At 39.9% G+C, this 13,826-nt stretch overlaps 1 protein-coding gene across 1 annotated transcript in view; it reads left to right on the forward strand.

Annotated features, from left to right (window-relative positions):
* Positions 1-13,826, forward strand: part of CACNA1S (calcium voltage-gated channel subunit alpha1 S) — a 753,083-nt gene that overhangs the window by 386,952 nt on the left and 352,305 nt on the right. Inside the window, exon 14 of the mRNA XM_085643164.1 lies at positions 1,816-1,930. Within this exon, the coding sequence (XP_085499290.1) occupies positions 1,816-1,930 (115 nt within the window). The remainder of the gene's footprint in view (positions 1-1,815; positions 1,931-13,826) is intronic.

Raw genomic sequence — 13,826 nt, forward strand, 5'->3', positions numbered from 1 at the left:
GCCACAGCGTTTTCCATATAAATATCAATCTGCTGCATTTGTCACAGAATCCAACATATTCTTCATAATTCTTTTGCAGAGCGTAACCAATTATATGTGTTTCTATATCAAACAGTTCAAAAGTTATTAAAATCACTGCACACTGAGTGCAAAGCTTTGCCAGACACTTTGCGAAAATTAATTATTCTCCTTTCAGCTGTTGATTGCTGGACTTAGTCATTAAAAGAGAGACATTTTAGTTCAGGCAGCATAAAAGAGTGTGTTAAAATGTCAATATAGTGCTACAGATTGTGCTGCATAATGCCACATAAGTCCCCTTTTCTTGTCACACAGTTTGAACAACAAGGTCACATAACTTGACTCTTACTGCAGCATAATTCATATGCTAGGGATACTTTCAAAAGGATCAGTGTTGTCTGATTGCCTTAGTCTAGAGCAGGGGTTTCCAACATTTTCTGTAATAAGAGCCATTCACTTTCAATAAAAATCATCCCGATCTACTAATACTAGTAATGACCACCCCATCCACGATTGTCGGCTGTGATCACATCAGTGAACTAGGCAGGGTTTCGAACAGTAATGTACAAAAGGCTTTGACAATTTGAATTGGTTTGTTACACAGGCAATGCATAAATGCCATGGCTGCAATCCCCCTGGCACAAAGGTAAGATTAAGTAATACATCTCTCCAACTCAATAATACCTTTAAATACGTTTTGAAATTAAGACAATTTTTCTCCAAACATCAGCTTATCAGTTCCGAAAATGCACACATTCTAGTGTTGAATAAATGTGTTTTTATTTTGTTATGCATATAACATTTCAACCAAACAAAAGCTTCTTTATTAGTAAGCTGGGCTGCACACAGGAGAGCTACTCGCATGTAGCTGGACAGCTACTGGTAGCTCACGAGCTACTGGTTGGAGACACCTGGTCTAGAGTGATGTACAAATTGGCTCTACTGCTGACTATGACTGTCTCCCCCTCCCTCTCTCCCTTTTTTTCTGAATGCTGATCAGCTTTCATGGAAGAGTTTGTTTTGTTCTGCATGTTTAATCCATAATTTTGTGATCTGTAAGACTGTCTTTAGGAAATTACAACGCAATTGTCTACTGTTGTTTCATAAGATTTTTACTTTTTCATTTGAAAACCATGTGTGTTTTTTATTGCTGCATTGTAGTGTTGGAGTGCATACAAGTGAGTTAAATGATTCTGTTCTGAATTGTTTGAATACTTCTAAAGCAGCACAACATAGCAACATGTGTATTGGGGACCCTACTTTTCTTCTGTGTGTTGACAGGTAAAGTAGTCTGCATGGCTAACACCACTGCTGCACTTGAGAAGGTTTCTTCTGGACCACTAATGAGCTACTAGAACTCAGTGATGAAAGTAGGAAGTAACAATGTAGTGCACAGGCTTATATCTGTGATTTAATTTGGTGGCACAAAAAAAGGATTTAGTGTGTTATTTCTTGCTCTAATAGATCTGGTCTCTGTTAGATGCTGCAGTCAGGCTTGCAAGGCGCACTGTTAGGAATGTGAATTCTACAGATTCCAATATGTATTAAAACATGTATTGTACACTCCTCATAGTGTAATCCATGAGTGATTGGTAACTGCAGATAAAATAGGAGGTTAGACAAGACTTGTAGTACATGCCACATAAGGAAAGAGCAGCACAGAGTGATTGAGACCAGCAATCACAGTGTAATAGAGTGAATAAAGCTGACACTGAAGGAAGTGATCTTTTTAAAGGTCTCTAGTTCTCCAGATCCTCTGCATGCCTACATTATTCCTTAACGAGGTTTCTCGTCCAGATATTCTACTAAATGTCTTTTTGGCCATTGCGGTGGATAATCTGGCTGAAGCAGAGAGTTTGACGTCTGCACAGAAAGCCAAAGCTGAGGAAAAAAAGCGACGGAAAATGGCCAGGTAAGAAAACCATGGGGCAATATCAAAACATACTTCAGAACAGACACTGGGAACATCGCATTGACCACTTTCAACTAGTGACGATTACTGAAGACTTTACAGATTTGTGAAATTGATATTGTGTGAACGCCACCAGGTAGAAAATTCAGCTCCTCCCCTGAACTTGCATTGCTATCTCAGCCAAAAGTACAGATTTAATGTGTGACTTCTCTCCCCTGGGATTAATTCTGTCATAACTGACATCACAATGATCAAGGATAGTGTCCGTCTTGCTGGTTATCCTTAAATGTCTCTATGAATTGCTTTCTTATGGGAGAAAATGCACATGTTTTTTGAGTGCAGTTGGTTAAAGCAGTACTGCTCCTGCAATATGAACAACTTGCTTTTGCATATTTTGAAATACTAGTGCAATACCTTTACACCACCATGTTCAATGTATCCCATAGTCCTTCATATGATTTTGGAAAGATGTAGGTTGAAGAGCGTATGATTTACACTGTAGTCAGGGTGTGGGGGGACCCGCCTCATGGCCAAAGCGAGAGGGGCTTTCTAATCCCCGGAGGAAGGGCTTAGTTCAATTCACCACTACAAATTAGAACTCAAGTTGGACTGTGTCCTGTACACAACTCAATGAGCAGTACTGTACTGGAAATGTTTGTTTGTTTGTTTAAGCTTTATTTCGGCTGATATAGCCATAAAAGCAAGAAGTACATAAAAGACATTTCCAACAATTGTATACAAATACACAGACCAAATATTCAAGTTAATACATACAATGGGGCAAACAAACAATTAATCTACATCAACGATTGTGCAATTACTGCATTAAAAATCGAAAACATACATTTTAATTTAGTTTAAAAAGCCAGATTTTAAAACTTTTTTTCTAAAAACACGTTAAAAAGAAGGAATCAGTGCATTTTATATTAACTATACAGGGCTAAGGAAAAGTGCAGACCGCAACAGTACATTACAACTTACAACCGATCTGTTTCCTAATGAGGTACACATTGAATAAAAACCTACTTGTACAAAACATTACCAATTGCGAGGTATTTGACTTGAATATACGTTCTGCCTCTTTGTAAGACCTAACCCCCATGTTTTTACATAAGGGTTTGATCCAACGGTCCCTTGATTTTTTATAGACTGGGCAGAAGAACAATAGATGGACATCATCTTCTTTTGCTTTTTGAGAGCAGAGGGTACACAAACCACTGGCATTTTTACCCCCCCACCTGCAAGTGTTTGCGGTAGTCTGTAGGACCCCATATCTAAATTGCAGATATAATGTTTTTGCTAGTGGTGGTCCTATCTCATCCATGAATTGTTCAAATTCAGGAATATCCTTTATAGTCAAAAATTTCTGAGTCAATGTGCCAATTGTTGAGCTATGAAATAATTCACCATTGACATAAGACCAGAAAGTAGACTTTACAAGCTTTTTGAGGGGCGGCGTCATATTCTGAGGTTCTTCCCGTAAATGGGAGAGCCCTAGCCTGGTATACCACTGGAAAATGTGCTTTAACCATGCAATTTTCTTATACCCATCGATCTGGATTATTTCTATCAATCCACTCTTATAATCACTCAACTCCGGGGTTGTCCATAACCTAACCCAATACAGTAGTGGCCTTAATATGGCTTGATAGTCTGTCCTTTTAAGATTAATATCCAGGAACACTGGGACTAGGGGGGTTCTGATTGGTATTTTAAGCAACCTACGTATAAAATAATTTTCTTCCTTCTCAAAGTTGCTTTTACAGGAATGCCCCCATACTTCAGCACCATAAAGTGCCGCTGATTGGGCCTTCGCCTTAAATACTTCAAGTGCCGGTGTAATGGCTTTAGAATGACTACTGCCGTGCACTTTTAAAATAGGCATCGAATTTTGTTTTAAGGATAATTTACTTTTTTCCAACTGCCCCTTCCAAGAAAGCGTACTATCCAGCATAATTCCTAGATAATTAAAACTCCCCACGTACTCCAGTTTTTGATTATTTAGGGCCAAGTTCTTCCTAAAAGACTTCTGAGGATTTATGGACATATATTTTGTTTTGGATGAATTTATTTCTAACCCCTTCCCTACACAGTAGCTATTGAACGAATTCACTAAATTTTGTAAACCCTTTGGAGTCTGTGAGATGAGAATCGTATCATCGGCAAAAAGTAATGCCATGATCGCCTCATCTCCTAACTTCGGGGAGTCATGGTCACAGTCCCTTAGGTAGATAGGTATATCATTAACATATAATGAGAAGAGTGTAGGCGCCAGCACGCAGCCTTGACGCACACCCCGTCCTACAGGTATGGCCTTTGAAATTTCACCGCCCTTCCCCCATCTGACTTTGGCGTAATTCCCTGTATGTAATCTAATGAGTTCTTTAAGTAACTCACCAGGGACCGCCATATTCTTAAGTGTGGACCACAACAAATTAAGTGGAACGAGGTCAAAGGCAGCCCTCAAGTCAATAAATGCCACGTACAAACTGCCCTTCCTTATCTTAATGTATTTCCAGCAGATGCACGTGAACCTAAATACTTGATCAACTGTGCTGGTTTTTGATCTGAACCCTGCCTGGTATTTAGTTAATATCTGAGTCCCCTCTATCCGTTCTAAAAGTCTAATTAAAATATGTCTGGCAAAAACCTTTTGTAAAAGAACTATTAAACTTATAGGACGGTAATTGCCTGGATCATAACGATCACCTTTCTTAAAAATTGTTACAATTTCGGCCCCTTTTCAGGTTTCGGGGATTGGCGTTCCGGCCACTATGGAATTACATAAAAAATTAATATAGGGCCCCCAAACTTCCACATCGTGCTTCAATAAATCACCGGGGATCTTATCAGGACCTGGGGCTTTGCCCATTTTGACGGCCTGTAATGCCTCGATAGTCTCCTCTAGGCTAAATCGCAAGGGAGCAATACTCAATGCTAAATTAATCTCTTGATCCCCTATGGGCAACCCCTCATTGTCGTTAGAATAAAGTTTCGAAAAATGGTTGCACCATGTTTTTTTATCTAGGTAAATATCCCTGGGTGATCTGCCCTTTTTATTTCCCTTTGAAATTAAATTCCAAAAAGCGCCCTGATCTCTCAATTTAGCCGCATTTAAAAGATCATCCCATAAGGCATCATCCCAAGCTTTTTTTGCTTGGGTCAGTGTTTTATTATATGCCTGTCTGCTATCACTTATACCCTGAGGGTTCTTTGATTTGACAGCCTGGATCAAATGGGACTTAGCTATGCGACATTCCTTGTTGTACCATTGATTAACTAACTCTAAATGGTTTTCTTTTCGGTTCTTGTCCTTTTTGTATATTTTACTCAAGTGGGGAGTTAGCGCATCTACCAATTTATAGTGCAGATCTAAAACACCCTGGGTGCCCAATAGGGGCATCCGGCATGCTTCAATGGTATCAGCAAATGTCTTTTAAATATTTAGCATCGTCTCTTCTTTAGCCAGGATATAAGGCCATCTTAGAGCACGCCTATTATTTGTTACCTGGGGTTCCCCAAGAGAGCTACTTAGCATAGCTTCTCCAGCTAAGTGAGATATAAAAGGCTCAGGGTCTAACCATAGTTGAAGTGGAAGATGGTCACTCTCTGTCCTATGATCTATTTTAAAGTCAAATATTAAATACCATAGGCTCAGAGAGACCAATATAAAGTCTATATGTGACCTACAGTTGCCTTTACAAAATGTTGGAGCCGATGGTCTGTCGGACTGAAAACGGCCATTACATGCCCTTAAATCATGGGCCACGGACAGCTGTAAAATCTGGATAGCAGCTATAGAGCTTTTAGCTGATCCAGTGGAATCCAGAGACAGGACATTATTTGCAATATCCTGCTCGTCAAATAAGTTGTCCAGGCCCGACACTGGTTCGTATTTACAATTAAAATCCCCTCCAACTACTACCTGTACATTTGGTCTTAGTGTATCTAAAAAAGAGTCCAAAAGCTCTACCACCTTGGATTCCTTATTAGATGAGTGTGGTCTATTATATATATCTATTAAATATATGATTCCTTTTCCCCTAGTCACCATTTTTAATCCCAATAAATCGGGAGAAGAAATCGACAGTTGGGTAACATCTATTTCTAGGGTAACCCTTACCCAAATCACCAATCCCCCTGACGCTCTCCCTCTTACTGATGGGATTGCGCCACAACAAAATGTTTTGTACCCTAGCCTATGCGGCATTTCTACGGCCCAAGTCTCCTGAAGGAGAATTATGTCATACTCCTCGATATAGGAGCACCAAGCTGCATCCCGTAGGTTCCTAGCTATACCTGCTATATTCCATGATGTTAATCTAACAGGTAAATTTTCTTCTATGCAAGGTGAAAATGCATTCACCAATCTATCATGCCTAGCTGCACCATCTACAGGGCTAATTGAGGTATTTATTCCATCAACTGGAAATTTTACAATATTATTTCCCTCTGTCTCGGTGCTCCTAATGCAACACTGTCCAGCCTCACCCAGACTAGCATTGCTAGCTCCTACATTATTTGGGAGCTCATCAGTTACCACAACTTTAAGAGTCAAGGCAGATCTAGATCTAACATCGTAAGATAGTGTGGGAGCCTCCATCCTTAGTTGTTCACACTCTACGATACTCGGATTCAAATTTCCAGCCTGAGTATCTGCAGTTACCTCTAAATCAAAATTACCAACCGACAAGAGTCAATCATTCTGATCCAGAGTACTCAGTGCCAGATATCTGTTATTAGTAGGAATCTGGAAGATTGGGCATCTGTTGGGATTCTGGAGCCTACTTATAGTGTTAACCTGGGGGGCCCTAGCTAGATGACTATAAAAATACCCCAAAGGGTGCACACCCACACTATTCACCCCCAGTGCCAGCGATGCCGCTCTAAGTAACACAGTCGCAACATGTTGGGGATGTCTAAAATGTATAATTATACATTCACCTCTACAGGTTTTCCTAGCATTACCAACCCAAGAAACCCGTCTAGTCGATAATATCTGGTCCAAATAATTTGTTGGAAACCCACAATTTTTGTTCAACCAGGAAATTGTTTTTCGTTCAAGTGAGTCATGTGATTCATTTCGTGAATTAGGTAGTGAACAGTCTAGGGGTGGAACATTTGAGAGAACGACAACATATGGCTCACACTCTGGAGGTAGATTAATGGAGCGTATTTTTCTCACTGGGACTGAGGACCACACTGTGCTAGTTGAAGCCACTTTAGTCGGAGTAGTATTGTCGACCGTTCGGCTTATCTCCCTGGGATTAGATGTACTTACTCTCTCTATCAACGGCATCTGTACAACATTTTCAGGTTGTTCCACTATCTCCCTCTGTATTATACTCTGGTCATTGGTTATTTTAGATAAGAGACCACCCAATCTAGTCACTTCAGCTGTCAATGAATCTATCTTTTCTACAAGTGGCTTAACAACAACTTCTAGTTTAGCTTCAATTACCTTGGCTATATAAGCCAAAAAATCTGAATTCATATCTATATTAGTGCCACAATTGTTGGTCATAGTCTCCTTATGGCCAATAGTACTTCTCTGTACTGGTTCAGATAATAGCTTGTGTTGAACACCCCCCCGCTTAAACTGCGTTTTCCTACACTTCCTTATCGCTCTCTTAACAGGAGAGCGTACTATTGGAGCGACCATGGAATCATCTGGTGGATTCTGATCTAATGCATCCTGGTCTACAGCCGTTAATACAGGAATCTCCACTAATAAAACGTCAGTGACAAGAGGTGCAACAACATTTGGACTACTGCTATCGTCAGGGGTAGGAGATGATATTTCCGGGAGACTCTCCCGGCCCAGTGATTTTCTTCTATCGTTATTGATCTTACTCACCACCTTTTCTAAGTAATTATCCATGGTTGATTTGTTTTTAGCCATTAGTGTACTCAATGGTACACTTTTTAACTCTCAAAGCTATATAACAAAACACCTCAAGTAGATACTACCAAGCAGTGTTTAAGCCTTACAAATACTTGTTGAGCAATGTCCCAAACAATAATCACAAATTACAAAAAACAATCTTATTGCTGTGTCCACAGCGTACTTAAGTAACGCAACAGTCAGGGGGTAGCCTTGGTCTAACCGAACTGCAACAGGCAACAGGCAGCCCCGCCCTTCTCCTTTCTCCCGGGCGTAAAGGAAGCAACTCAACCAAAAAAGTGCCTCCGGGTGCGATCAGAGCGAAGAAATAGAAGTTCCCGCAATGCTTTCAGGGAGCTGTTAACTCTGACCGCACGATGGAGTGAGGAAGCAACAGGGAGACCATCAGCGTCACGCCCCCAGGAGCTGACCGCCGAATCTACACAGATCACAACAGCAGGAGGGACCTATGTCAGCAATATATGACCTGATCCTTGGATAATCTAATCGGCACAGTCATTAAGCGGGTATAGAATCTATTGTCGTCCGTGAACTCCTCCCCAACCTTACCCCAGGACAAGGGGGGTGGCCCAGCCCAGCCTCTTCCGGACCCTGACAGCCACAGACGGCCCGCTCTTTGCCCGGGCTTAGCCCGGGGCTGCCGCGTGCGGGCCCGCGACGCGGGGAGTGGAGTGGAGACGTTCTTGAAGCGCCTCCAGGCGCGAAAGGTGGAGAAGCAGCTTCCGGTGGTGGCAGCCGGGGAGCCTGGGAGTTGTAGTTCTCTCCCTCCCCACAGCGGCCACGAGGACTGCAGGTGCGGCGGCGGGAGGGAGAATCCAGCTACAGCAAGGACGCCAACCCGGGAAATCAGGAGGTAGGCACAGGGTTTGAATTTCGGGCCAAAACGCTCTCTAACACTGGAAATGTTGTCTGGTTATGATCAGTCTCACTAGATGGTATTAGGGACACAGTGGAACACCAAAACCTCTTTTCTAAAAATAAAAACAAATGCAAATTGGCTCTAAGAAACAAAATATGTACTTTAAATTGTTAATTTCTAAAATCTTAGTCTAGTGCATAAAATATGAATGGTAACCACACAGAATGGGAAAATAAATGCAGCCAGATTACTATTTCTAAGCCCTAATGTTAGATATTAGCAGAAGCAAAAAAATAACAAGACTATAGATTGTGTTTTCGAAGATCAATCACACAGCATACCTTCTTTCTGTAAACAAATAACGTTTAGCTAGTCTCTATCATGGCTTCTGCCCGGGAACAATAAACAGTGCAAGACTGAAGGCCACTTCTCTGCACAGCTACTGAGTCTGGTTGTCGCTGCATACTGATGCAACCTCTGACATGATCGCCCTATCAGTCTGTTAAATACAGATTATACATTTCTTATGAAAATCTGGGCAAAAAGGATAGCTCCCTGAGCACAACAGGTGGTTCATAATGATCAAAATGGTTTTATTCCTGGACGTTTAATGGCATCGAATACTTATTTTTTGATGCAAGCCATCGATTACTTTTCTATTAATCAGACTGATGCGGTGATTATGATGATGGATGCTGAAAAAGCTTTTGATTTGTTAGACTGGAGTGCGTTATTTTTTATTTTACGAAAGTTTGGTTTTCCACAACAACTTATACAGATGTTAACAAACATGTATAGAGGGGCAGAAGCTACAATCATGATTAATGGTTTAGTAAATGGTAAGGTGATTATCAAACGAGGCCCCCGCCAGGGGTGCCCGATGTCTCCTCTCTTATTTTCATTGTTTATTGAACCCCTAGCTGAGAAAATCCGGAAGAGAATATGTATCGTCCCTCCCATTGATGGTATGGCAAAAATTAAGCTTTATGCAGACGATATCATTTTATATCTGAAGGCAGGGGCAGATAACCTACAGAATGTGTTGGATGAAATTCAAAACTTTACGCAAATCGGCGGATACAAAGTTAACCATGCAAAAACCGAAATTTTAGCATTTAATATGACTCCTTCAGATTTCCCACCTGCCATCCATCTAAAACCTCCGCACCCAATTAGATATCTGGGGTTACATGTCACTAATGATTTTGGGCAAATTTTTTTTTTAATTATACTAGATTGCTCACGAAAGTCAAAAAGTTATTCGATAGCTGGTCTTTACTTCAACTGTCCTTAGTTGGGAGGGTCTCAACGGTTAAAATGATGGTCCTTCCACTGTTTTTGTTTTTATTTATTAATCTGCCCTTGAAAATCCCGAATTATTATTTTAAGGAGTTGGATCGTTTAATAAGGAAGTTCATTTGGAATAATAAACAACCTAGGGTTAAGTTCCCTATATTGCAACTTGAAGTAACTTCAGGAGGACTGGCACTCCCACATTTTTTAACATATCATCAGGCTTCTTTACTTAATCTGTTTTCTCAATTTGGTAAGGAGAATTCTGTTTTTGATCATTTTTTTCTGATACGTATGTTGAATGAAAGCACCATTGGACTCCCCGTGTTCTTACGTTTGGCGAAACTTCCCCAAAAAACGCGATATAAGGTTATCTTCACACTGGCTGACAGAATGCAGTTATTTTTTAAATCACGAGATGTCCCTTTATTTCACGCTTACACCCCTATACAGGATGGGGCAGTAGGAGGTCTTAAACTCTCTAGAGGGCTTTTTCAGGACTGGCAAGAACTGGGTTATCTTCAGCTCGGGGATTTCTATAACCTTGAATCCTTAATTAACTGGGAAACGGTTTGTCTCCAGGCTACTACACCGAATACTGCGCTGGCCCTGAGCTTTGTACAAATATCCAGCTTCCTTAAAATTAACTATGCAATGCTAGATGAGACGGTAAGGCCAATTGTCAAGCAATAAAATGGTAGGGATTGGCTGTTGGTATCAGCTACTTCATCAAAAGGCCAACTCGGAAGAGATCCTGACAAAAGAGCTCAAACAAATTCATTCAGAGACAGGGTGCAAGTTTAATACCAGAGAGTGGAAACAGCTTAGTGATCTAGCGAATAAAGCTCTTAGAGGCGCCAATTTTAAAATAATGAATTTTTTATCAAGATGGTTACTATATTTTACACCCCTGAAACTGTCTAAAATGTTTTTAACCTGCCCGAATAAATGCTTTCGCTGTAACAGAGAGGGTGAAGGGGGCTGGGTACGTATATTTTTTTAATGTAATGATTTACAATATTTCTGGAAGAGGGTCTTTGCGGAAATTTCTTTGATTTTATCCATGCAAATTAGTTCGTCAGCCATGTTGGTGCTAGTTGGTTCTTCAGGAGAAGTGAAATGTTTTACAAAAAATCAGCAATATTTTATTTTAATTGCTATTGCAGTTGCCAGATCACTTGTTCTGCAAAACTGGAGAACTAGTCTACAACCTAGCATTGCACATTGGTTTAATAAAATGACTAGGACTTGTAGACTTGAAGAGGCCTATGCCAAACGTGTAGGAGCTGTGGTAAGATTTAGGGGTATTTGGCAACCTTTTTTTCATTATGGGTTCATAGATGAAACCTGATGATCACGAACTAGTTAAAAAAAAAAAAAGTTATATATGCACGCGGCACTTTAGTAGAAGTTATCGTATTCTTATATTCATCAGACACTAAACAAAATGACTTGCACTTGGCACTTTGCACTTTATTTATTAATCCTATTTAATCTAACTTATTAATGAAAATGTAGTTATGATATTCTAGTTGGAGGCGGTGGGAGTCTGATTCCTTGTAGGTTGCCATTGTAAATTGTTTTTTTTGTTTTTTTTATTCTGTTGACTATGCTTGATTAATTTATTGGTCTTGCTATTTGATATGTAAACTGACATGTAAACTATTTACAATTTTTTTCCTGTTCTAATAGAAATATTTAAAAAAAAAAAAATTATAGTCCAAGCATGAAGCTCCTCCAACTTATGGTCAGATACCTGGGTTTTTATAGTATCTGTTCACGTTTTTATCATATGTTCATAAAATAAAACAGTTCTTGCAGGAACTCAAGACTAAAAAAAATGTGATAAATGTGTCATCTTGATACACATGCAGATTGTTTGGCAAAACAGAAACAAGTTGGTTTCATTAAATGCAGCAGCTGGAGGCATCAACAGAGTCATGTCTGAAGACTGTCTCAATGTACAGACGTTTTGGCCGGTATCAGATACAGTTCTTGAGATACAAAAAATTGAATACACATTCTTGTAAAGCATGTAAATTTGTGCCTAGTCATGAACCTTAAATAGAATCATCTGATAAGGGGGACACAGGTGGCTCTCAATTTTGTTGGAGACCTAGTGTGTGCCAGTGTGTGTGTGTCCAGATATCTGGCATTGGGAGTGTGTGATCAATGCGTGTAGCGTGCATTATGTGTTCTGATTGGCTGAGTGTTCCTAACTATATGTGGAATCTGATTTTGTGGTATTTTGGGAATGTGCGCCTTTGGCTAAATGTGTTTTATTGGGGCCAATCTCGACAGATCTGTTGTGGTGCAACTGCCTATCTGTGGAATCGATCAGGGTTTTACCTGTTTGCATGTTTGTCTTCAGGCTAAGTGTAACCCCACCTGTGACCCATCAATTGAAAGGCTTGAATTAGGGTTGCAGGGCCTGTCTGACCACATTTCTCTAACTCAGGGCTTATTGGGGGGATCATCTCGGGTGAATTTGACAGCAATAATACGAGTTTGTTATTACAAGTACATATAACATGCAGGTCATTGATATCACATTTACCGACATTCTCATTATTATTATGCATACATTTGTCGTAGCGTGCATCAACATCGTATTTACTGGTATTGGCATTGTAATGCTACATATATTATGGCGTAGATAGACATTGCATTCACTGATATTACAAAAAACATCTCTAGGCCTTGTTTACTTCTGTCAAGATGTGTTTCGGACATAATATATAATCCCTTAGTCAGGCCCAAATTGGACATTCCCATTGAACAAAGATGTTTGAGTTTCACTCTCAATCTTATTCATACATTGTTTCAATTCAGGGCTCCTTTCATGCTTATGAATCTTAATGGTGGAGTACCTAAAAGGCCTGAATTCCAGTCAGCATATAGCTTATCAGTTGTGTTAAGAGTTCTTTTTTAAACCAGAATTCCAGCGTTCTATTTTTACATGGTTTAAGTACCTCTCCCAGTATAGAGGGGGTAATGACTCACTCAAGCCTTTACATTGTAAAGTTTGTCTGAGGTCACGGAGGATGATATTGACTTTACCTTTAAATTCCAACAAAATAAATAGAGAGCATTTTGTATAGAATTGATCTTTACTAACTGATAAGCACAGTTCGGTGTCATGTAAGTAGGCCGGTCATTGGAGGTGTGACGCGATAATTGGGTTAATCATTGGTACCACATAAATGTTGCATCTGAGATCTTTTCCCCATAAAGAGAGTCTGGCAAAATTTTCATTTCCCCATCAGAGACTGTGTGGAGGCCAAAGCGATGAGATCATCGCAAATGCTAGACAGAGCAGTCTCTGTCCCTTCCTGAGTCAAAAATCTGTCTGTATGGAATAGTGAATGTGTATTTTTCTAGTATTTGTTCTGGAATTTGGGAACTTCAAATTCTATTACATGTGCTAGAGAGGGAACAATTGTAATGCAAAAGTGGACAATGATCCCGTGACCTAACAGCTAATTTTTCATTTTTCAGTTATTTGCAGTTGCATAACATTTTGATATAAGGTCGTAAATCCTGAATTATCACTTTCGAAATGTGGATTCAAAGAATTTCCAACTTTAAATTGCCATTGTGACCATTGATAATGAGGTATTCTGGTGAATTTATAAGCAATTTAGGATTTGTGGAGTGGGTCTAGTTGATCCCATGGCACACTGCAAGTGGGTAGCCTTAGGGAATATGGACCTAACCTTTTGGGTGTTCACAGATATTTTAAATGGATTTTCACAGTTTGTACACTTAGGGGCATATTCTCAAGGACCTATCGCCGAGTTATCGTCACTTTATCGCAGCCAAAGTCGCAATAAATTTAT

This window comes from Triturus cristatus, chromosome 1_1 (assembly GCF_964204655.1).
Source record: "Triturus cristatus chromosome 1_1, aTriCri1.1, whole genome shotgun sequence".
NCBI lineage: Eukaryota > Metazoa > Chordata > Amphibia > Caudata > Salamandridae > Triturus > Triturus cristatus.